This window comes from Malaclemys terrapin, chromosome 8 (assembly GCF_027887155.1).
Source record: "Malaclemys terrapin pileata isolate rMalTer1 chromosome 8, rMalTer1.hap1, whole genome shotgun sequence".
Classification (NCBI taxonomy): domain Eukaryota; kingdom Metazoa; phylum Chordata; order Testudines; family Emydidae; genus Malaclemys; species Malaclemys terrapin.
This window is the reverse complement of record NC_071512.1, coordinates 20,378,771-20,404,437: the sequence shown is the minus strand read 5'-3', so window position 1 is coordinate 20,404,437 and position 25,667 is coordinate 20,378,771. Positions and strand designations below refer to the sequence as shown.

The following is a 25,667-nucleotide window of genomic DNA, read 5'->3' as shown; positions in this document are numbered from 1 at the left end:
GGACTGCAGTCAAATTCCTGTTCTTATCTCAAGCTTTCTAGAAGCCTTATGTAATTAAACAATGTAATGACGAGGGGTCTTATCTCAGGGCATTAAGTTCTCCTTTCCTTGGCAGGACTGTGAGCTGTATCAGGCCGTAAATCCATTCTGGCATGCTGTGGTGGCCCCATCAGTTTCTTCAAAATTTGACTTTTTTGTTTCAAATAAAAACTTCCATATGTGACCTATTGCTGTGTTGTATATATTCCTAAATATATAGTCAGAGCTATTGTTTTAGGCTGCCTAAGGCTCTGTGTACATTACAGTTTTTGAGTTTGTAACCAGTTTAGTAACTTGCTTGGCTTACATGGTTTATGTCTTCAACACAATATGGCTAATACTAGGTGACTGTAGCAGCTAACACTGTTTGGTTCTTGCTAGTATGTATTCTAGGCTGTATCTAGATCAGCACTGTTATTTTGGGTTTTTTGGGGGGAGCGGGGGGGTTTGCTATAGGACCCTCTAGCCAAGCCTGTCTAACCAGCTCTACCTTATGAGAGCTGGAAATTGCCCTATTAAATTTTGATGGGCTGTTAAATTTCAGATGAGTATGTTAACTAGCTCACTGCTAATCATTTAAGAGAAATATCCCACTAATGTGCTTGTAAAATGTGGTCAGATAATATAGATGTCTGAGTTACAAAAGGTCTATTAAATATTTTTTTATTCATTCCCAGGGGCTTTTGCAGGATTGTTCCTTACAGTCTAATCTCCAGGGCTTCCCCCAGTCTAGTTTCACGTATCCCAAGAAAGGAACATAAGAATGGCCATACTGGGTCAGACCAAAGGTTCATCCAGCCCAGTATCCTGTCTTCTGACAGTGGCCAATGCCAGGTGCCCCAGAGGGAATGAACAGAGACTAGGGAACCATCCCTGCCCATCCTGGCTAATAGCCCTTGATGGACCTATCCTCCATGAATTTATCTAGTTCTTTTTTGAACCCTGTTATAGTCTTCACAATATCCTCTGGCAAGGAGTTCCATAGGTTGACTGTGCATTGTGTGAAAATATACTTCCTTTTGTTTGTTTTAAACCTGCTGCTTATTAATTATATTTGGTGGCCCCTAGTTCTTGTGTTATGAGAAGGAGTAAATAACACTTCCTTATTTACTGTCTCCACACAGTCATGATTTTATAGACCTCTGTCATATCCCCCTTAGTCATCTTTTTTCCAAGCTGAAAAGTCCCCGTCTTATTAATCTCTCCTCATATGGCAGCCGTTCTATACCCTTAATAATTTTTGTTGCCCTTTTCTGAATCTTTTCCAATTCCAATATATCTTTTTTGAGATGTGGCAACCACATCTGCATGCAGTATTCAAGATGTGGGCGTCCCATGGATTTATATAGAGGCAATATGGTATTTTCTGTCTTATTATCTATCCCTTTCTTAATGATTCCCAACATTCTGTTTACTTTTTTGAATGCCACTGCGCATCGAGTGGATGTTTTTAGAGAACTATCCACAATGACTCCAAGATCTCTTGAGTGGTAACTGCTCATTTAGACCCTGTCATTTTATATGTATAGTTGGGATTATGTTTTCCAATGTGCATTACTTTGCATTTATCAACATTGAATTTCATCTGCCATTTTGTTGCCCAGTAACCCACTTTTGAGAGATCCTTTTGTAGCTCTTCGCAGTCTGCCTGGAACTTAACTATCGTGAGCAGTTTTGTATCATCTGCAAATTTTCCCACCTCACTGTTTACCCCATTTTCCAGATCATTTATGACTATGTTGAATAGGACTGAGCCCAGTATAGACCCCTGGGGGGGCACCACTATCTACCTCTCTCCATGCTGAAAACTGACCATTTATTCCTACTCTTTGTTTCCTATCTTTTAACCAGTTACTAATCGATGAGAGGACCTTCCCTCTTATCCCATCACAGCTTATTTTGCTTAAGAGCCTTTGGTGAGGGATCTTGTCAAATGCTTTCTGAAAATCTAAACACACTGTATCCACTGGATTCCCCTTGTCCACATGCTTGTTGACCCCCTCAAAGAATTCTAGTAGATTGGTGAGGCATGATTTCCCTTTCCAAAAAACATGTTACCTCTTCCCCAACAAATTGTGTTCATCTATGTGTATGACAATTTTGTTCTTTACCATAGTTTCAACCAGTTTGCCCCGTATTAAAGTTTTCACCCCTTCCCTTAGGAACCTATTTCATAGCCTAATGGATCTCACCATTAAGAAGTGTTTCTCTGCATGTTCCAGCCTAAACGACTCTTGCTTCTAACCATAGCTTTGGTTTCCTGCTGAGCCACCAGAGAAGGGTAAAATAGAGAGAGGTGAGTCACTGGGAGGAGGCAGATGCCAACAGCCACAAGAAGACGATGAAAGTGGTGGAACCACCATGGAAGGCAGTGCGGTACGCATAGAGTTCTGCGAATTTTCTCTTCCCCTGGATCCCTTTTCTTGATTAACCACCAAGAGAAAGTATTTTGGCTGTAACCATGTTTCTTTTCTGTGCTGAGCGACAAAGAGTCCTATGGCACCTTATAGACTAACAGACGTATTGGAGCATAAGCTTTCGTGGGTGAATACCCACTTCGTCAGACGTCTGTCATGCGTCTGACGAAGTGGGTATTCACCCACGAAAGCTTATGCTCCAATACATCTGTTAGTCTATAAGGTGCCATAGGACTCTTTGTTGCTTTTTACAGATCCAGACTAACACGGTTACCCCTCTGATACTTTTCTGTGCTGTGATCTAACTTGTGCTGTAGGTGAGACCACTTTGTCAACCCCCTTTCCAAAGCAGTGATTAGTTAGTCCGTAGCCAGCAAAAGGCCTGGGGTTATCCTTACACCTTCCTCTGAAGCCTCAGCTGCTTTCTCAGTTTCCACTTATTGCTGGACTCAGAGATGATCTGAAGCATCCCCATCAGTGACAGGCTGCAGCTTATTGGGCCCAGGCTCTCCCTCCAGTGCAGCCCCAACTACTCCTGTGGTAACTCATTATGTAAGGAGAGTGATTATTATGGTATTTATTGTTTGGGCTGAAAGGTCCCTAGCGAGGTCAGGCCCCCTGTGCTAGGCGCTGTACAAACACGCAGTGCTTACCCCGAAGAGCTCACACGAAGCCGGAGGGGGGCGGGCGGCAGAGGCACAGAGAGGGAAGGCCCTTGTCCAGGGTCCCCCAGCAGGGCAGTGGCACAGCTAGCTCTCCTGAGTGCCAGCCCGGGACCAGGGAGCGGCTCCTCTAGGCCGCGGACCGGCGGCGCCGCCTGCCCCCGGCCGGCCTCTCCTGGCCCTTTAACTCGCCGGCGGAAGCGGCTGCCGTGGCCGGTGCCGGCTGCCCAATGGGGATGCGGTTCGCGGCCCATCACTTCCTGGCCCTGCAGCCGGGCCGGCACGAGCGAGGCTGAGAGAGCCGGGCCGGGGGAGGGGCCGCACCCGCCACCAACATGCCCTTTGACTTCAGGAGGTGAGTGCGGGCGCCCCCCCCAGCGCGCGGGGAGGGCCCCGGGGGCTCCTTGCGCGCGGACCTCACCGCGGGCTCCAGGGCCCCTAGAGCACGGGGGCGGGGGACACCCGTGGCATCCCATGCTGTCCGGGGCGATATCCGCCGGGGCGTCACGCGCTGGGGGAGGGGTCGATGCAACCCCTTCCCTCCAGCCGTGCATGGTGTGGGGGAAGAAAAGAGTCACAGGATCCTTGCAGCTCTCGGCATCTTGGGGCTGCTCCTCCTCCCCGAGCTGGTGACTTGCTCAGGGACATTCTTCCCTTGCAGGGTGCAGAGCACAGTTGTATCCGTTCACCAGCTAAACCTGGCCTGGCCTGGCCTCATCTGGGGACGCTGAACGCCCCCACCCTCTGAGCGCTTCCTCCCACGTGTACGTTAGTTCACAGGGTGCAACCTGTGCGAGTGTCTCGTAGACACTGGGTAGAGCTCGCTGAAGCACAGGCAGGGGTGTGATCTTTGCGCAAGAAAACATGTTATTATATAACACCATAAATGTGCCCAGTGCTTTGCAAAAACAAGGTGAGGTCCCGACCCAAATTGCTTATGACCTCACTCAAGCTGCAGAGCAGGCTGGGGAGAGGGTGGGGAGGCCACTTTAGGGCTGGGGTGGGCAGGATGCCAGGGGAAGGGGACTAGGTTTTGAGAGGGAAGGTGCATGGGAAGTTGGAGATTCTTCCACCAATGCTGTTATGTAATAATGTTGTGTAAAGCGGGTGTCAAGAATCTTTATAGAGCGTATTGAGGGCATGTGGGCATGCTGGGTGGAGAGGAAGAACCCTTTGTATGATTCCTAAGCTGGCTGGGTGGAGGTGATGCTTCATTACTTTAGACACAGACAATAACAAAAGAGCTGAGTTGAGCACTCTGCCTTCTCTTTCTCTCCTTGCAGGGAGACACACTGACAGGTCTTTGATCTCAGTATAATGCTCTTACCAAGCTAAAGCTTCTCTACGGGGCTGCCTGATATAATAAGGCTACATGTAACTAAATCTTTGTGCGTTGTTGCTACTGACAGCATTGAAAGTCTCATCAATCAAAACAGCATGGACATCTCAACCTGTACTTGCCTGCATTCGTGTTAGCAAACTATGTCTTGAGACACAGACCTATAAATGAGGTTGCCATGCATGCTTCATGTAGCCTCATAGAGACTTAGATTCATACTCAAATTTTTTTTGAAAAACAACAAGGAGTCCGGTGGCACCTTAAAGGTTAGTCTTTAAGGTACCACCGGACGCCTTGTTGTTTTTGTGGATACAGACTAACATGGCTACCCCCTGATTCAAAAAACTTGGTTAACATGGACTTGAGGTTGCAATGGCAAAATCATTCCCTGTGCTCCTTGTGCTCTTCCTGCACATGAGCTTTTAATTCCCCAAATTTGCACTGGAAGAGCAGAAACTGTGCAGTTAAGGTGTCCTCATGTGCCCCTTACAAGAGTGTTGGGCTTACAATTAAAAATGCAGAGTAAGCATTGGAGAACTGGAAAAAGTAAAGTCAAGATGATACTTCCCACCTAAGAAGCTATAAAACCTTAGCTGTGCCCTCTTTGGGATACCTTTGATTTCAAGAGGTGAGATGCTAGAAGGAACTGGGAACATCACAGTACCTTACCTCTCCCAAACAAAACTCATTTTCTCTGTGCCCACCATAACTCCAAATCAGGATTCTTATTTATACAGTTCAGTGGGATTTTCTTTGTGTTCTGTGAGGCACTATTGATCCAGTGGGTAATTGCTTCTAGTGGAATGAGCACAATGGAGTATTGCTTAGCTGGAAACAATACAATTTCACTAAATCCTACTAGATTTGGGGAGGAGGGGGGTCTGTGGCTTCAAAGTCCCCTGTCTGATTTGTGTGAAACTTGGTGGTAGAATTATTCCTCAGCTTTGGAGATAGAGGCGTATGAGGTTTGAAATTGGCATCCTATTTGCAGACAGTAGAGGTGTGTGGAAAAATAGGGCTTATAATGGGATCTGGAGCAACTGCTATAATAGAATAGTATGCGAGGGAAGTGTGTTTCAGGTGGCTTGATAAATGCAATTCCTCGTGTTCCAAAGTTTCAAAACCCATGTGGAAACACAAGTTCACTAAAATAAAGGAAAGGGCTGATGATTCACAGCATGATGAGACAGAGAAATTAAATAAATCTGGGGTTATAAAGTTTGATCCAAACTTCCCCAAAATTTGGAGGTGTTGATTCAGAGCTATTTTTTTGAAAGATTTCAAAGTCACAGATAAACTTTGCATTCTTTGTTTCTTGGCAACCCAGAGGGCTAAAAATAGATTTTTTTTTTTTTTTTAAGGTTTCAGAAATAGCAGCTGTGTTAGTCTGTATCCGCAAAAAGAACAGGAGTACTTGTGGCACCTTAGAGACTAACAAATTTATTAGAGCATAAGCTTTTGTGGACTACAGCCCACTTCACTTATGCATCCGAAGAAGTGGGCTGTAGTCCACGAAAGCTTATGCTCTAATAAATTTGTTAGTCTCTAAGGTGCCTGTATTTTTTTTTTTAAGGCATCATCTTACATAATGTAAACTAAAAAAAAAAAAAAAAAAAGAAAGTGTTTAGCTTTCATCTAAGATGACAATCATAAAATTGTCAAACTGGTATATCCCAGAACCCAGTCGTTTTATGGTACAGAAATTAATTGTCATGTCTGACAAAATAAAACTATACAGTGTTGTTGCAGCCGTGTTGGTCCCAGGATATTAGCGAGACAAGGTGGTCGAGGTAATATCTTTTATTGGACCAACTTCTGTTGGTTAGGGACAAATTTTCAAACTACATAGAGCTCTTCTGTAAGAACTGTGTTGCCCGGTAGAGTAGCTCTAGATAGAGTGGATTGCAGTAGTCTGGACTGGAGATGATAAAGGTACGAATGGAGTGAGATCTTCATCTGCCAGGAAAAAAACACAACCTTTTGGCCAGCCGAACATGAAGGAATGTGTATTTGCTGCCCTGAATAGAGATGAGACCAAGACTACAAATCATCTTCAGACGAGCTACAGCCACAGCTTCTCATCTCCTAGATCAGTAGTGACCAAAATTGGCCTTTTCACAGCTTTTCAGCAACCAGCATATAAAATGAGTTGGTGAGTCCCAATCCATCTACTAGTGGACATGGATACATATCATTTTTTGCCTGTATAGCTTATCCCAGTTCCCCAAGCAAAATGAGCTGTACTGGCAAAAGCATTTTTGTACAAGTATGACTGTATCTACACCAGGGCTTTTGCTGGTATAAAAAAAGTCACACTCCTTAACCAAAATTACTATATTATACTAGCAGAATTTTCTAGTGTAGACCTGGCCTTAGACTGGAAGTGCTCAGAGGCAGGAGCTGTCTCTTATTCTGTTGGTATGGAGCCTAGCACAATGGAGCCCTATTCTCAGTTGGCCCCTAAGCACAACTGTAATAACGTGGTGGTTTTTTTTTTTTTTTTTAAAGGAGGCTGTCCCTAGGATGACTATTTGTAATCCACACTTTAAAACATACTTTTTGTTGGGGGATGAGCAAATGTTTGCTTCAGTTCTTATTTGTTTTTCCTGAGCTGGTAGGACCATCTCTAATTGAAGCTGACATGCTTTCAACCTTGTTGCTTTTAGTGGAGGGTAAAGCATATATGTGTGGTGTTTTTAAAGCTTAAACCCATCCATTGTGATGGCTAATGGACAAAGTGATGCTTGAATTAGCCAGCCTGGAGTATTTGAGAAGCTGATGAAGCAGATTGCAGCAGGAACTATAGGGCAGTGTTATGTTGCCCTTTTTCTCTCTGCCTCTACCCCAAATATTAAAAACTGGCTTCAGACTGACAGATTATTGACTACTCTAAAATCTTACAAAATTTCTCTTCTGAATTCTGTGATTCCATGAAGAACTTCTGCATTCACTTGTGAGCCCTAGGAAAAGAGCTTTGTTTTCAGTCCTCAAACTTCTGAAGAAGACACACAACTTTCCTTCCTGACTCTCTTTTTTTCTTTGACGATTCATAAGGGTTGCAACTCAAAATCCTGATGTGACACTCAAAATGCTGGTTAATTGGGAGTTGGGTGAACATCTTTTCCATATCCCCTTTTCTATAAATTCACCATTTGTGTAGTTTTGAATAGAGTTCCTGACTAAATGACGCATCGCTATTTCCAGATCCATATCAAACGCTTAATGGAAATGTACATATTTAGACGATAGTTTTAATTTGGAGTCTCCAAGGTGCTTTGTAGGGACTCAAATGAGTCTGTATTGCTGATAGCCCAGTAGTAGTTTGCACTGCACCAATCTGTCTGTTTGCTCTTGCTGTGTGTTGTTTAACTAGCTGCATTAATGCACAGTGCTAGTTGATTTGGCAAAAACACACTTTTTCAAAGGAGCTCTGGGTGCCCTTTGTGTAGAATATAAAGTGCTGGTGCTAGGTAGCAGTGGGTGTGTATTTCTGTAAGGGTGGGGAATTAATGCCAGCTTTCCACTTCCATGGCTTTTTGCTGATGAGATGTGTTGGGCTTATTTTTTTGCTTTAGAATCACAGTGTGTAAACCTTGGTATGTGCCCTATCGTAAATTAACCTCAAAATGGCAATTATTCAACAAAAAAAAACCTTCAAAAACAGACTCCAATGTGAAGCTGCAGATCTGGAATTAATTTGCAAACTAGATACCATCAGATTAGGCCTGAATAAAGACTGGGAGTGATTGGGTCATTACAAAACCTAAACTTAATTTCCCTAATACTAATTTCTCCCTACTGTTACTCACACCTTCTTGTCAACTGTCTGTAATGGGCCACTCTCTTACCACTTCAAAAGTTATTTTTCCTCCCTTGGTATCCTGCTGTTAATTGATTTATCTCGTTAGACTGACCTAACACTTGGTAAAGCACCCCCATCATTTCATGTGTTTATACCTGCTCCTGTATTTTTTTACTTCATACATCTGATGAAGTGGGTTCTAGCCCACAAAAGTTTATGGCCAAATACATTTGTTAGTCTCTAAGGTGCCACAAGGACTCCTTGTTTTTTTTAGTGACAATAATTCCTGATGTTCATATCATGCCTTTATTCAGCAGAATTGGTAAAGGTCCTCCATGGACTCTTGTATATGATTCAGTTGGATGCTGTACTCTTCGCTCCCTGACCTAATTTATGGATGTATAAGTAAAAACGGTAGTGTTGCTCTGTGCTGTTAAATAGCTTCTGCTTTACACTCCAGAGAGAGCTGCATTTTTATTAGCTGTTAAAGTGATAACTAAGCATTTGGTTACACAATACTTGTCATTCCATATTTTTTATTTGATAACACGGTCACCGCTGGGGTGGAAAGGGGTATGTGTTCACCAGTGATAGAGCACAATGTAGAGCAGGGGTTGGCAACGTTCGGCACGCGGCTCACCAGGGTAAGCACCCTGGCGGGCCGGGTCAGTTTTATTTACCTGCTGACGCGGCAGGTTCGGCCGATCGCGGCCCCCACTGGCCGCGGTTCGCTGTCCCGGCCAATGGGGGCAGCGAGAAGCGGCGCGGGCGAGTGATGTGCTGAACGTTGCTGACCCCTGATGTAGAGTGACACACAACCTCTCCAAATGCACCTGATGCGGGAACCGTATGTAGTTGCCAGAGTTTGGTATCATTCAGGATACTGCCTTGCCCTCAACTTTGTTTAAAATAAACAAGATATCGTTGGGGAAGAATTGAGGGGAATTATTGTGGAATCTCAGGAGTTAACTAGCAAGTATTGGGATGCGCAGAACCTCTAGAAGTGTCAAGAACTTTAGTGAAGCTTGTACCATAGGTAATGTGATTATATAAGTACTACTTTCTTTCCAGGTATTCTTAATCCCCCCCTATATTCCTTCTAAAATCTAATTACTCGAGTGCAAAGTTTTTTTACTCTGAACACAGAAGAAAAATATTAAGCTTCAGTTAGCTTTGGCTTGTTTCTTCCTGACTTCACTTTACCAAGATATTTGTCTTTCTTACTACGTTCATTGAAGCCACAATCTTCACTTTGTGACATCACAGGTCATTGACTTGCAGTTGCATCAGATATTGCGCACAGGATTGTAGCAACGCTTCATGAATTAAGCAAGAGTAGTGGAAGCGAGAGAGCTTGAGTGTAAAACATATGTACGTACCTATTGAAAAGATTCATAGATTTTTATGGCCAGAAGGGACCATTAGATCAGTCTGACCTCCTGTGTGACAGAGGCCACAGAACTTCATCCAGTTACTCCTGTATTGAGCACAAAAGCGGGGAAAACTTAATCTGCGAAAGGCTGAAATAATCTTTTCCCCATCCACACTGCAAAATCTCCCATGTCCTAAAGCAGTTTTCTAAACTCTTGAATGTGTGGATAGTGATCAGTGCTCTGAAATCAGAATTAATGGGCTAGTAACTATGAGATAGTTTGCTGTTCAGTGACTGAAAACACCCATTGTAAAGAGACTTCAGCTGGAGAGAGTGTGATAAAAGGCTGGCAGCTTTTGAACTGGTTTTGCAGGTTGTTGTGCATTTAAGAAAAATCTTCCTTAATGAAGCATATCTTAAACGTTTATCAGGAAAATGCACAAGGAGCCAGAAATACAGATTTGATTTTTATAACGAATGAACACTTTGCAATGGGCACAAATTCATGTTAAGGTAACAAATCCACTTTCTCAAATCTTTCTCCAATATTCGTTTGAAATAGTGAGACTTTGAGGTAAGTCATTTGCCCCCCTTCTCCCTGCCATCTGCCCACAGGCCAATCCATGCTCCAGGTAAAATACTTTTGGGGATCCTGATAAAACACTGTTGCGACTTGTAGTGTAGATCTGACTGTAGCCATGTTTCTTAACCAGGGTGAAGCCTTGGGGATTGATACTAATGTTTGGTGTAAATTGGGAGTAACTTCACAGATTAGAACTGGGCCTCTGGACTGTCATAACATTAGCCTGGTTGGAGAGCACTGATTAAGTCTCATTCAAGTTATAAGCTGTAACTGTCTCCTCTCCCTCGTTGGCATTTTATAGTGTGCCTTGCACCTTCATAAACTTTTCTTGGAAAGGTTTCAGAGTAACAGCCGTGTTAGTCTGTATCCGCAAAAAGAAGAACAGGAGTACTTGTGGCACCTTAGAGACTAACAAATTTATTAGAGCATAAGCTTTCGTGGACTACAGCATCCGAAGAAGTGGGCTGTAGTCCACGAAAGCTTATGCTCTAATAAATTTGTTAGTCTCTAAGGTGCCACAAGTACTCATGTTCTTCTTTTTTCTTGGAAACTGGGTCAGAAACAGGAACGGCACTGAAAGCCAGATGCTGTGTCTGATCTGAGCTAATCCTGTGGTAATACAATCAGTTTCAAAAGGAAATCAAAGGTACTCCCACTGCCTGTGCCGGAGAAGCAGCTCACAGGATTTGAACACAGTAAGTGGAAGTCTTAGCTGTATATTTCACCTAAATTTTTTTAACCCTGCCTGTACTCCTTGCAGTAAAAAGTTTGTGACAGAAACATTGCTGTAAAAAATGTTCCATAGCAGACAAGCAATGGCTCAGATAGGGAATGTTACTGAACCACAACTCTTAATGTTCCATTGGCTTCAATGGATGACTGTAGCACAGCAGGTGCAGGAGAATAAATCAGAGGTGTGGATGTTGTGGGGAGGCCATAGTGAAATTGGGATCCTATATAACTATCAAATCTTTCTTTTCTGCTAGGTAAGCCAGGATACCAAAACTGGGCCCCAACTAAGACTTTTAAGGAAGTTAAAAGATGGTCCAGCTGAATTTGTCCATGTTAATTTAGATGGTTGGTTACCAAGTTGAATCCTCTGTAATTAGAAAAGAATACAAAGATCATAGAACGGTGCTCAGGAATTAAATTCTAATTGGTCTGGAAGGGAAGAGAGTGGCAGGTAAGAGAACCTTATCTGGTAGCTGCCCCTTTTGAGCTTTGTCGCTGGATAGTTACTGAGATGCTGCTTGATATACCAGCAGCCAGAACATATTTGGAGCCATCTTGGTGTCCCTGGGAAAGGGGTATGTTGTGGCCTGACATCTAGCGTATTGAGAATGACATTTGTCCATACAATATTATCCCATTTTACTTTAGGAATGTAGGGGGACTCTTCAGTGCTTCAGGTGTGTGGCTGGGGTCCCACGGGAGCCACACTGCGGTTACTTAATTAGGGCAAACTGCAAAGAATGGGGCAGACAATCCCCAAAGCTGGTGGTCATTCCAGTACTTAGATACACCAAACTATCCTCAAAACAGCTTCTGTAATACTTCACTGGTTACCCAGAAACCAAAACACCGTTCCCTTAAAGCAACCCAGCCTTAGGCCTCCAACCAGACACACAAGTCAAATATGATGAGGATTACTGAAAATCTTACTCATTGTATAAGAAAGTTCTATTAATCCCGAAGGATCAGACACATTACCTCCCAAGTTAATGAATATTTCAGATCTTACTCAAGTACACGCTTACAGCCAATTCTTAAGAACTAAACTAAAATTTATTAGAAAAGAGAGAATTTATTAAAAGCTCAGTATACATACAGACATGAGTACCATTCTGAGATCAGTTTTATAGTAGAGATGATGAGCTTTGTAGCTGTAAAGAGTTCTTTCAGATTAGTCCATAAGTTATAAGTCCAATGTTCATATTCAGTGTGATCCAGATGGGACTGGAGATCTCAGTCTTACGACTCAAGCTTCCCCTGCATAAAGTATCAAGCAGATCTGAGATGAAAGGATCAGGACTCAAGAATCATTTATACAGTTTTCTAGCAGCTTCTTGACCATACAGTCCTTAAGCGGACAATAGGCAATCATAGAGACTCTCTGAAGTAGACCTATTTCCTAAGCATCACTGGATTAACATAAGGCAATTTATCCATTAAGCCATTTATCACAAACTTTAAAGAGAGCTATATACAGTGACATTATTTCACCCAAGATTCATCTAAATGTTAATACTCCCTTTGATCTCTGAATCAATAGCTATAGGAATAGACAGGAACTGTCTGTTTACATGGCTAACATCTAACAAGATATAAGTAAACACATACAATTAGTATCCCCTCTAATTTTCTAACAATACAGGTTTGCATTTCAAAGTTCTAGCCTATCTAACATGGAATGGCCCTAATTACCATTTACATACTTTTCTAACATGTCGCTAAAGGTTGAACCTGGGTCAATTCGCCTGTGAACTGCTTAGCCCTTTCTGGCTATGGGTCACAGGGTATATACAGGGAGGCAGCATTGTCTAGTAGTCCCTGGAACAAGGGACAAGGTGTCTGGACTCCTGGGACTCGTTCCTGACTCAGACAGCTCTTTGTGGCCTTGAGCAACGAATTTCACCTTTCTGTGCCTCAGTTACTCGATCTCTGAAAGGGACATATTACTTGCAGAGCACCTTTCATTTGAAGTGTTCACAGTTCTTTTCTCTCTGGGGTAAGAAATGTCGTATTTGGCGTTGTACAGTAGGAGCATAATCAGTTGTAGATAGCAGAGCTCTAGCAGTTTCCCTGTTTGGTGTGGAGAAATCTTTGTCTCCTTGAGTGGAGCATGGTTTCTCTGAAAACCATGGCTGTCCAAACCACATCTACAGGTGACTGTTCCTCTGTCTTCCTCACCTCTTGGCATCCCCCACACGTCCCATTATCCTGACACAATACTGTCCTTCACTGTTCAGGAAAACCATGTGAGGTTAATACTAGCAACAGCTATGTACCACACTTAACATGTTTTCAGTTCTAGTGTGGTACTGATGCTTTCTTTACTTGATCAGATTTTGTTTCATGGCATTGTAGAGTGCAGGACAGAAGTGGAGTCTAACGATTTTTAGTCTTGGCTCCTAAAGTGGACATCCCCGCCTGTTGGTTTTGTTAATTGCTTCACTCAGAATTAGGTTCTCTCTTGCTTTCGGTCCAGCAGTGGGTTTGGTTCCTTTTAAATACCGGTCCCCTTACTTGGACATTTTTTCTTCATTACATTTTTCTCCTGTTTTGATGAAGCATAGTGTGGTTTGCTCACTTTTTAAAATACTCTCCCTCACACACTGCCATCCTTCATTGTGACATTTTATTCTCACTGCCTAAAAGGGGAAAAAAAAATCACTCCTTGGCACAAATCCACAGCCAAGTCTTTCTCGGTCTACAAATACTAATTTCCACTGAAATGTAGTTGTGCCTAATATATTTTTCCTTTGAAATTGTGTTCTTCTGCTTCCTCTTAGCCCTCTTTTCCATTCTTTCCAACCTCTGAAGCAGTTTGTTCTGTTGGCACATTTCAATGATGGTGATTTATTTGATATTCCTGGAGGATGGAGAGCAAACCACACAAGCACTTGAAGACCAAGATCTCCAAACTCATAACATAATATAGTTGGCAAATAAGGCATAATAGAGAATAATATGACTGGTGGGAGGAGCAGGGGTAGGAGAACTAGGTTCTTGGCAAAGAAGTCAATTCAATAAAGGAACAGAATTTGGGAGCTGTGGGGGTGGTGCTTGCAGGCAGGAGCAGAGCGTGAAGGGAGACCTCTTGCCCGCCTGCCCCCAGGGCCGCGCTGGCCACTTCCAGGAGTGGCGTGGGGCCGGGGCAGGCAGGGAGCCTGTCTTAGCAGCAGCCCCGCTGTGCCACCAGAGATTGCGATCGACCGGTTGGTGACCACTGTTCTAGGAGTTCTGTATGAAGATAGATAGTGGGTGCAGGTTATCTAAATAATGACACTGAAATCTGGGTACCACCATACTATGTAAGCACCCACACTACTGCCAAGAGTGTTTCTGATGTCCTCTCCTCCCTGGTCCCTTACAGTCCAGTTATTGACAGGCTGAACTTGTAATGAATGTACTGTCTGTATTTAAACAGAATGTGCCAGTCCTATATAGTGTTAACCTCATTAGCTTGTTCTCAGTACTCCTCCTTGTTTGAGAAACTTCCTCTGTTTCAGTGTGTCTTTGGAATCAGAATTAAGAGGGAGGAACTGGCTCGCAGAGAAATCTATTCCTGTCCTTTACCCCAGACCTAAAAGTGCAAAAAGCTATCAGGTCAAAGAGGAAGGGCAGTGTTGAGAAGTGCTGAGGTGGCAGGAGTGTGTGTATTGTGTAAGTGACTTGTCTTGTGCCAGTCCCAACCTCATTTATTTTTAAAACAAACAAGTTAATTTAAAACTACATTAAACCCTCCACCTCCCTGAATTTTCCAGTACATATTGGAACTTGCTTCAAGCAGTTCAGAATAAACTGTTTTCATTGTAAAAAGAAGAACAGGAGTACTTGTGGCACCTTAGAGACTAACAAATTTATTAGAGCATAAGCTTTCGTGGACTACAGCCCACTTCTTCAGCCCACGAAAGCTTATGCTCTAATAAATTTGTTAGTCTCTAAGGTGCCACAAGTACTCCTGTTCTTCTTTTTGCGGATACAGACTAACACGGCTGTTACTCTGAAACTTGTTTTCATTGTGTAATTCTGAAACTGAAAAAAGATCACTCTTCTAAAACTGGCCTTCTGAAGTACATATTTAATGCACTATTGTAAATAAGGCTAGTTGGTTGCTTAAGGATATTTGCATCTTATCAACTGTTATACAGGTGCTAGTCTCATAATGTGTTTTAATAACTTGCTGGTATTTTTAATAAGCAACTTATTCATTCTGCTTTGAATGTGTGTTTGTCCATCTTCACTCAAATATTCAGGACCAGCCACTGTGTGTGCCCAGTTTGCATGTGTAAATTTTGATTTACAGGAACATGCAGTTTAGCTTACATCCTTTTGAAAACTGGGCCTGTATTCAGGAAAGCATCCCTGTTCACGATGGCATTTATGCTTAATGCATATGTTTAAGTGTTGTCATGAATCAAGGCCATGGCTCTTAAAGTGCATGTATCATGGGGTTTAACAAACTCCTCGAGTTTCCCTAGTAAAGACCTTCCAAAGTATATATTTAAAAAAATAAACCTTTGATCTTAGACATTTAGCACTTATGGAACTTTTCATTTGTAGATCTCAAAGCACTTTACAAATATAGGTAAGTATTATTAGCCCCACTCTACAGGTGGAGAAAATGAAGAATAAAGGTTAAGTGACTTGACCAAAATTACACACTGAGTCAGTGCTGGGAATAGAATAGAATCAGATCTACTAACTTCCAGTTCTTCATCCTAACCACAGGACCACACTCCCTTTATATCTCCCAACATCTCTCCTGACCACCTCTCCCTCATGTTACTCTCCCTTCCCATTAGATGGGAAATATGGAAACTTTTGTCTAAACAAAGAGAAGTAGTAGTAAGAGCAAGGAACTCCCGAGTTCTTATTCTGGTTCTGCTACTGATTTCCTGTGTAATATTGGGCAAGTCCCTTAACCTCACAATGTCTGTTTCCTCATCTGTAAAATGGGGATGGTAACATTTGTCAACTTCATTGCAGGAAGAATAATTAGTATTTATCAAGCATTATATTAGAAGTGCAAGGTGTTCTGCCCTGTACGTCAGAGCTGGTAGCTGCCTTTGGGTAGGAAACAAAGGAACTTCCTGGAAACAAAGGATCTCAAAATAAAATCTTAAATTACTATTTTCCTAAAGAATGGAAAAAGTAGCTTGTACAGCTATAGCCTACCTTTGACACACAGTTTAAACTAAGGCAATAGGTTAAGGCATTTTGTCTTTTTCCTCTCTGCTTTTTGTAAGTGAATTTAGTACTGTTGAAAGGTATGTTCTGGCTTATTTAACAGCTCTGGTGAGTGAAATCCTAGGCCTATCCCCAGAATAGGTACAACATGGATAGCAATAGTTTGGAAAAAAAATAGGCAATTAAACCATTTTCCCCCATTAACATTTTGTTTGTATTTAAAGGGACACCTTCAACTTGAAATTTAACTTTTTTTTTTAAAGACCCTGCACCACTAACCCTCCCTGAGAAATGGTGTTTTTTACAAGCACACTTTTTTCTTTTCTTTTCCCCATTTGCTATGTGAAACACCCAAATGAGGGGGGGAAGTAACCCTAACCCTACCCAGACTGCTGTAAAATTCACGAAGTAAACAAACTGGAAAAAATAGTAACCTTTTCTCTAATCTGAGTCAATGTGACTTTAGATATGCAGCAGTAGTAGACAAAAAACAACAAAAATGAACACCCCCCCACCCCCAATCACAACTTCAGAAGTGTGTCCGTGTTTCTCTTTAAATTGATCTTGAAAGTTCATGCTTCTGGGTTTCTGCTGGCCACCTGTAGGGGGTCAGGAAGGGACTTTTTAAAAAAAGTCTTTCCTCTGAAGCATCACGGATGGCCATGGCTAGATACAAGACATTGGACAGCGAGGACTCTGAGGTGGCACCAAACATACTCTCGCTCTCAGGTGCTTGGCTGGCTTGATTGTGCTCATATACATGGGGTTGGGAAGGAATTTCCCCCCTGGTCAGATTGGCAGCGACACTGGTGTTTTTTCACCTTCCTTTGCTGCGTGTGGGTGCAGGGCACCTGCCAGAATTATCTGGGTATAGTTTACATAACCATTTCCGTTCCATTACGGGGGCATTGGTGCATCTCAGTCCCTTCTGTTCTCTGCGTGTGACATGTAATAATTTCATCTCCTGTGGGCTGTAACACTTTGGTCTAATTTTGGTTGTTGGGTTTAGTGTGTGGGTGCTGGGTGGTGTTGGTGGCTTATGATACAGGAGGTCAGACTAGATGATCTGAGGGTGCCTTTTGGCCTTAAATTCTATGATTCAGACTGCACTGTGCTTGTGCATGGTAATCTCAACGTGAATTGGACACAACTGTTCTGATTGTATTACCTTTTCCTTTTCACTCAGCTTGGACAGTCATCCTAAATGTTGAAAAGTAAATAAGATTTTTTTTAACACTTGTTCTTAGTAATAATAATGATAAGAAATTTGCTTTTTAAAAACATTTTACCTGACACTCCTCCTTTTGTAAGAAGCTGCTAGGGAAGTAAAAAGGGAAGGCCCTTGGCCCTCCCTTCCCCAACCCCGCACACCCACGGCATCCCCTGGGCAGCGCCCCCAGCACTTGTGGCTCCCCGTGGACTGCCCCCCCAGGCCGCCACTCCCCCAGCACCCATGGCGCCACCTGGGCCGCCCCCACGAGCACCCGCGGCACTCCCAAGATTTAGTCAGGGGTATGATACAAATTATGGACAGGTCCCAGGCCGTGAATTTTTATTTACTGCCGTGACCTGTCCATGACTTTTACTAAAAATACCCATGACTAAAACGTAGTCTTAGTTATAAGCCACTCAAGATGGCCAGCTGTGGTAGTGTGTGTGGCAGTCCCGTTGTTTGTTTGGCATTGATGGGACTGCTCTAATAGTCTAGCATTCAAGGACTGTTAGCCCACCATTACTGACAAAGCAAAGATGAATTGTCCCAAAGTCATTGTTTCAGAGCAGTGACCCAAGGAAATGAAAGAACAGTTGGTGGTTCTTCACAACTTGTTTTTCTAGCCCTGTATTGTGTGGCTTGCTTTGTGTGGTAAAATCTGCTTTCCTAGGAGCACTAGAAGGTTATGTGTGTTTTTTTTTTTTTTTTTTTTTTTTTCGTTCCTGTTTCAAGTCTCCCTTTATATTGGTTTTCTAGCACTCTGTAATTTCTTATCTATTTTGTTTCGTTTTTTGGTGTCTTGGCAAAGGAGGTAGCTGTAATGGTGGAACATGAGGCACCTCCACACCCCCTCCCTTCATGGAGTTATGCCATGAAAATCTGCTTTGCTCTTTCATATTCCCTAGAAGAAATGGGGGGAAGGGGAAAGCAAGCGTGCGCATGTGTTGTGTGTGCACACCTATTTGTACACACGTGCCCCCCACTGACCATCTTGCATGCTGAACTACCTTGCAAAACATTTAGTGAAGGGCTTTTTTTCTTTGAATTTAAAAGGTGGTGAGCATTTCTCCCCTCGTACCTCAAGTTGTTGAGGAGCTAGAGGTAGGCTTTTAACTCATGCTCCTTCGTGCTTCCAATTCCTGTAATACTTTATTTCCTGACTTTCCTTTATTTCTCTGTCCTGTTATGACTTTCTCTGTGCCCAGGTAGCTGATGTACCATAGGGGTATAAATGCTGTTCAGTAAATCAGCTAGCAGATACAGAATGGAGGCCCCAGAAATACCATAGGGAGTTAGGAAGAAGGGCGTGCCTCTCACTCCGACTCTGCCCTCAGTATGACTGTCCCGAGCTGTAACTCCCTGAGACTGAAAAAGGCCCTTTCCTAAACTCAGGCCTACTGTGATTCCATGAAGCATGTAGAAGGTGGCAAAAAATGTAGTTGGTCCTTCTTTCCTCTCCTCCACCCCCTAAATCAGGGGTGGGCAAACTACAGCCCGCGGGCCGGATCCAACCCACGAGCCGGCCTGGGAGTTGCACCATGCGGCTCGGCCCTGCTTGGCACTCCACCTGGGGCACAGGGTTGGGGGCCACACCGTGTGGCTCCTGGAAGCCACAGCATGACCCCGTTCCGGCTCCTACGCGCTCCAATGGGAGCTGCAGTGGCGGTGCCTGCAGAGGGACAGCGTGCAGAGCCACCTGGCCGCGCCTCCGCATAGGAGCCGGAGACATGCCGCTGCCTCCGGGAGCCGCTAGAGGTAAGTGCCGCTCAGAGCCTGCATCCACTGAGTCTCTCCCCATGCCCCACCCCCTGACCCCACCCCGATCCCCCTCCGGCTATCCAAACCCCTCGATCCCAGCCCGGAGCACCCTTCTGCACCCCAAACCTCTCATCCCCTGCCCCACCCTAGAGCCTGCACCCCCAGCCAGAACCTGCACCCATTCCCGCAACTCTGCCCCAGCCCTGATCCCCCTTCCGCCCTCCGAACCCCTCAGTCCCAGCCCAGAGCATCCTCCTACACCCCAAACTCCTCATCTCCAGCTCTACCCCAGAGCCCGCACTCCCTCCCGCACCCCACCCCAATTTCGTGAGCATTCATGGCCCACCAAACAATTTCTATTCCCCGATGTGGCCCTCGGGCCAAAAAGTTTGCCCACCCCTGGGGTGGAGGAGGAAACTTCTCAAGGTAACTTGAGGACCGACTCTAATCTCCATACAACATCCAGCCTTTGCTAAAACCCTTTTTGGAAACAGAATTATGAATGGAGCCTTTAGCCTACAAATCATTCTGACTTAATCTGGCCCAAATTTATAGTGTTGTTTTTTTTCTCTGTGCTCCCTGTCTCCAATCCTCAAATTATTAGTTATATGATTTATGCAAAATGAGCTGGTGGGTTCTAAATTCCAAATGGACAGGTATTCACACCAACAGGCCGCACCTTGGTCGGAAGTCTGAACAGAAGCAGAGTCTGAATGAGCCATGGTCAGTGAACTCCTTTCTTGGTGCTAGAGGTGCTTCCTCCAGAAAAAATATTGAGGTGGTGGTGGCTGTGTAGGGGCAGCCTGTTCGGTAGACAAATGGAGAACTTGATTCTGTAGGGCCATCATTTCAGCTCACTTCACCTGAACAGAAATCCCCCTGAACGAATATTCTTATAAATGCTTTCTAAATTGGGATTGTGGTTGCTTAATTTTCCCTCAAAAACAGCCTGTGTGTTACACAGATGTCTGACTTGATGAATTGCTAATGCATCTCCTGTATCGTGAAATGGCAAATATAAAAATAGGAACAACTACACTGATCTTGGGAGAGTTGATTATCTGTCCTGGCTGGGTGTATGACATCTGGATTGATCGACCCAACTCCGCTTTCTGAGTGGCATGCTCATGATACAACAGTGGAATAGAAATGCCCAGGGAAGGAGGCAGAGACAGCAGTTGGCGAGGATGGTTCATTGGGTGGAGGGGAGGCTGACAAACCCTAAGATTCTGTTTTTTCTTGTTTTGAGGCTAAATTCATCCTCTTCACTTCATTTTTAAAGATGATTTGTGTCTCTTCCATGACAGCTGAATAGAAATAGTTTCTTGGTCGAGTTCAGCAGCAGTTGTTGTTGAGCTTTGTCCTTACGCAGTTGTTACATGGAATAATTACAGATGGTTTTGTAGTCTAGAAGGATGTGATCTAAAAACTAATTATAAACAAGCCAAAGTTTAAGTTTCAGAGTAGCAGCCGTGTTAGTCTATATCTGCAAAAAGAACACCTTAGAAACTAACAAATTTATTTGAGCATAAGCTTTCATGGGCTAAAGCCCACTTCATCGGATGCATAGAATGGAATATATGGTAAGGAGATTATATATACACAGACACACACACACACACACACAGAACATGAAAAGGTGGGAGTCTGTTACTGAGTGACCAGAGAGGTCGAAGTGTTCTCCTACTGGTTTCTGAATGTTATGATTCCTGATGTCAGATGTGTGTCCATTTATTCTTTTGGTCACATAAATACCCCCTATACCGGAAACCTACTGACCACTATACTTACCTACCAGCCTCCAGCTTCCATCCAGGACACACCACACGATCCATTGTCTACAGCCAAGTTCTAAGATACAACTGCATTTGCTCCAATCCCTCAGACAGAGACAAGCACCTTCAAGATCTCTATCAAGCGTTCTTACAAGTACAATACCCACCTGCTGAAGTGAAAAAATAGATTGACAGAGCCAGAAGAGTACCCAGAAGTCACCTACTACAGGAGAGACCCAACAAAGAAAATAACAGAACGCCACTAGCCGTCACCTTCAGCCCCCATCTAAAACCTCTCCAGTGCATCATCAGAGATATACAACCTATCCTGAAAGATGATCCCTCACTCTGACAGAACTTGGAAGACAGACCTGTCCTCGCTTACCGATAGCCCCCCCAACCTGAAGCAAATACTAACCAGCAGCCACACACCACAGAACAAAAACATTAACCCAGGAACCTATCCTTGCAACAAAGCCCGATGCCAACTCTGTCCACATATCTATTCAAGTGACATCATCATAGGACCTAATCACATCAGCCACGCCATCAGGGGCTCGTTCACCTGCATATCTACAAATGTGATATATGCCATCATGTGCCAGCAATGCCCCTCTGCCATGTACATTGGCCAAACCGGACAGTCTCCACAAAAAAGAATAAATGGACACAAATCTGACCATCAGGAATCATAACATTCAAAAACCAGTAGGAGAACACTTCAACCTCTCTGGTCACTCAGTAACAGACTTAAAGGTGGCAATCTTGTAACAGAAAGTCTTCAAAAACAGACTCCAACGAGAAACTGCTCAACTTGAATTAATATGCAAACTAGATACCATCAATTTAGGCTTGAATAGAGACTGGGAATGGATGAGCCATTACACACATTGAATCTATTTTCCCCCATGTTAAGTATCCTCACACCTTCTTGTCAAACTGTCTGAAATGGGCCATCTTGATTATCACTACAAAAGGGTTTTTTCTCTTGCTGATAATTGCTCATCTTAATTAATTAGCCTCTTAGAGTTGGTAGGGCAACTCCCACCTTTTCATGTTCTCTGTATGTGTGTATATATATCTCCTTACTATATGTTCCATTCTATGCATCCGATGAAGTGGGCTGTACCCCATGAAAGCTTATGCTCAAATAAATGTTAGTCGCTAAGGTGCCACAAGTACTCCTGTTCTTTTTGCAAAGTTTAAGTGTTCACAGAGAAACTACAGATGAGCATCAGTTGGTGCTCTTTGGCCTGTTAGAAGCCAGAGTCACTGCATGCAGCACCTCCATATTGAAGATGATCAAGAGCTGCATTTGTGTGGCTGCAGTTTTATATATCTTTGCCTTCTCATCCACTGCAGCCTGTTGCAGGGCCGCCCAGAGGATTCAAAGGGCCTGGGGCAAAGCAGGGGAGTGAACAGAAAAAAAAAAAAAAGGTGCCACCCACTACGGCGCTTGTACTCACCGGGCGGCGCTCCGAGTTGTCGTCATGTCCTTCCCTCGCTCCGCATCTTTGGCAGCACTGAAGGATCCGCCGCCAAAGTGCCGGCGAAGACCCGGATTGCTGCCAGCTGAGTAGCCAGGGAAGGGATTCTTGGCCAGGGCTTGTGGGGCCCGGGGCCTAGGGCCTGCTCCCCTCCCCCAAACCCCCCCCCCCCCCCCCCCCCCCCGCTCTGGGCAGCCCTGGCCTGTTGACTGTTGGTCTCTTCAGTGAATACCCCTGCTCTGGGAGAAACACCACATCACAGAATTTTCCGGACCATCTGAAGAGAATGCTACAGTGGACACTTAAGCTGTTTGACTTCACTGTGCCAACTAGGAATCTATGTCCAAGAACAATGAGACGTTCATTTTAAGGAGGCATGTGGGTGTAACACTTATGTAGCATGGATATGGCAAGTTAAATGTATAGTACTGTGTTAGTCTTTTCCTCCTCACATCTCCCAATTACTGAGCAGTATGTTTAATGAGTGAGCTCTCTGTAAGAAATGAGCATGCTCCCTGTCATGTCAGCCAGGCAGTGGCATATGCCTAGCTGCATTTTTATCATTCAAACGTTTTGTAAAAAGGAAACATTATACTCAAGCATTGCTGGATTCTTGATATGAGGTCTGTGGAAAAACACTGTTTGGTTCAGCTCTTTTTGGTTTGCAATGAGGCTTTTGGTGTTTGGAGGTTTCTCCCTTAATCTGACTGTCAAGGATTAGAGTGACCAGACAGCAAGTGTGAAAAATCGGGATGGGGGTGGGGGGTAATAGGAGCCTATATAAGAAAAAGACCCAAAAATCAGGACTGTCCCTATAAAATCGGGACATCTGGTCACCCAACAAGGATGGACATGAATACATGAACATGCACACACATCTTCTCTGGTTTGCAGGAAAGATTTGACCGGGTGAGGGAGCAATAGGGAAAAGCCAGTATTTGAGATGGATGCACTATCCAGTTCTATTCAAGAGATTACTGCTAGCGCAGTTGTATAACATTTCATCTTTCTTTCGTTCCATGAATCTGGATTCTTTGGTTCCATAGATCTGAATCTTCTTTCTTGGTATGAAGGTCTGTCAAAAATCCAATCCAAATGCCCTTGAGTGCTTCTAAAGAGAGAAAAACTGTCTGGTTTGTAAGCAAAAAGGAAACTGCCAGTTTAGGTGAACGGAACACTTGTCAATTTAAAAACCACATTTCTGTCTGAAAATGTAATATTAATAGGTGAAACAAGAACGAAAGTTACTAGAACTAAAGTAGATTGAAATATTTTTATATTTTTTAATTTTACATTATGAGTTGATAAAGTGATTATGTATTATCAGGTTTATTGCATTTCTCCTTTTTATAGTAACATCCCCTGTTGGTGTGGCTCTTTCACACAGCTACAGAGTTGCATTTGTGTGTGTGTGTGTGTGTCCGACCGTTCCCCCAAATGTCTGTAAGGCGACAAAAAAGGGCCAGGGGATCCAAGGGCAAATACCTGTTTCACCTGAAACTATTTGTAATCATACTTTTTTTTAAGTGACTAGATTTCAAGCTGATTGTGTCCCCCGTAGGCTTTGTTTAACAAAATCTACTTCATGCATGTTGAATTCATTGAAACCTTCTCTTTTGCAATGTTATGAACCTACACAGGAGCAGAGCTGTGCCAACTATTTCTGAACAAAGTCGTAAATAGCACAGTTCCATCCAGGGGTAAGGGCCTAAGAGCAACCAGGTTCTGAAAATGGCTTTAACCAAATGTGCCCCCTCCATGCTGGCAACAAAATTGCGCTTGGATGAAACTTTTTAAAGACGGTTTCCTAACCTGGTTTTATTTTATTTTTTATCCTGGATAGTATGGGCTAAACATTCAGTGACAGCAAGTGTGCCAGGTTTTGGAGCTTGCTTTCTCGGTGTATAAATGGTCCTGTGATATGAAAACGGTTGTGAATGAGTTCAGAAAATGCAGTGCTCTTCTTGTTCTTGTTCCCCTTCCCACTGCGTAGGGGTGAAATAACCCTGTGCAGACAGTGATGTGGGGGAGTCCCAGGGGCCTCCCATTAGGAAATGCCAATAACCAGCCCTAGAGAGGTCTGAGTTCTGTCATGACAGACTGTAGTGCCCTTGCAGTGTGTGGGCTCGATGACTCTTCAGCTTCCCTCTTGAGTGCGGATGTGTCACTGTGAAGTGGGTTTTCCACCACCCTCATTACACACTTCACTACAGTGAGCTGCATGACTCCCGCCTGATGTTTGAGCACTTCTGCCCAGGCAGCAGTCTCAGCATGACTAGCATAGAGTCGTGTGTCTCTTTTTATTTAAACAACCTTGTTCTGTGTATGTTGCAGCTGTCGTCCCCATCACCACCACCATCACCACCTTGTTGACCACCAACATCCCCTCTCCCTGAGCAGGAGCCTATCCGTGACTCAGTATAGTTTATTCTACCCAGGGAGGATGCAAGAGGATTGAGATTGTTCCTGAACCAAAAATCTCTTGGGGCAGTTCAAACTATTAAGTTTGACAGTTGTTTTTTCTCTTACCAGGTTTTCTGTCTATTCCTCTGGAGGCCTTATATATATTGGGCTGGCGGAATTCATTTTTTATTTTTTGTAAATTTTGATGGTTAATTATTAATTTCTATTTTTAACCTTAGTTGTTGTTTTTTTGATTTTTATCTTTAAATAAACTTTCACAGTGGTGCTGCAGGGGGCTCCCTGCACGGCCACAGGGTCGGTGACACCAGTTTCCTGCAGGCACACGGTGAGGGTCCTGGCTTGGCAGAGCAGAGACCCCTGGCCAGGACTGTGAGGAGGACACGCCTCCTGCTGCATGGGAGGCCACCCCACTGCTGAATGGCCCTTTCCTGGGGATGGCTCCGGTGAGCCAGTGACCATGGCTGCAGAGGGGGCCAGTGATGCTGTCACGGGGCCAGTGAAGCTGGATCCCTGCAGGCTCTAGAAGCACCTGCCAACTGTTACCAATAGACTTTTTTCATCTATTTCAGTGTGTCAGGTGAAATCAACCTTTACCAATCACTAGTTATTTAAATCAAATCTGCCCAGCCTATTTATATTGCAGAACCAGGGATTGTGATGGAAGGGACATAGCTCCCTACCCAGGATGAGTGGGTAGCTCTCTGCCAGCACCAGGCCTCAAGAACACAGCATGCATGGTGGAACACAAACGCCTACAGTACCGTTCTGCATTGTCAGTACAACTGTGTGCAGCCCAATGAAAATGTGGGGGCAGCCTGAATTTGATACTGAAATATCCTAACCCGGGGAATATTGTAATGCTTGCATTATCCATTTTCGTACC

The 25,667-nt window shown here is 43.9% G+C and overlaps 1 protein-coding gene across 1 annotated transcript in view; it reads left to right on the top strand.

Annotated features, from left to right (window-relative positions):
• The first annotated feature begins 3,350 nt into the window (after window positions 1–3,350).
• The window catches only part of ERGIC1 (endoplasmic reticulum-golgi intermediate compartment 1), a 104,327-nt gene continuing 82,010 nt past the window's right edge, over window positions 3,351–25,667 (top strand). The window contains exon 1 of the mRNA XM_054038204.1: window positions 3,351–3,473. Within this exon, the coding sequence (XP_053894179.1) occupies window positions 3,454–3,473 (20 nt within the window). The 5' untranslated portion in view covers window positions 3,351–3,453. The remainder of the gene's footprint in view (window positions 3,474–25,667) is intronic.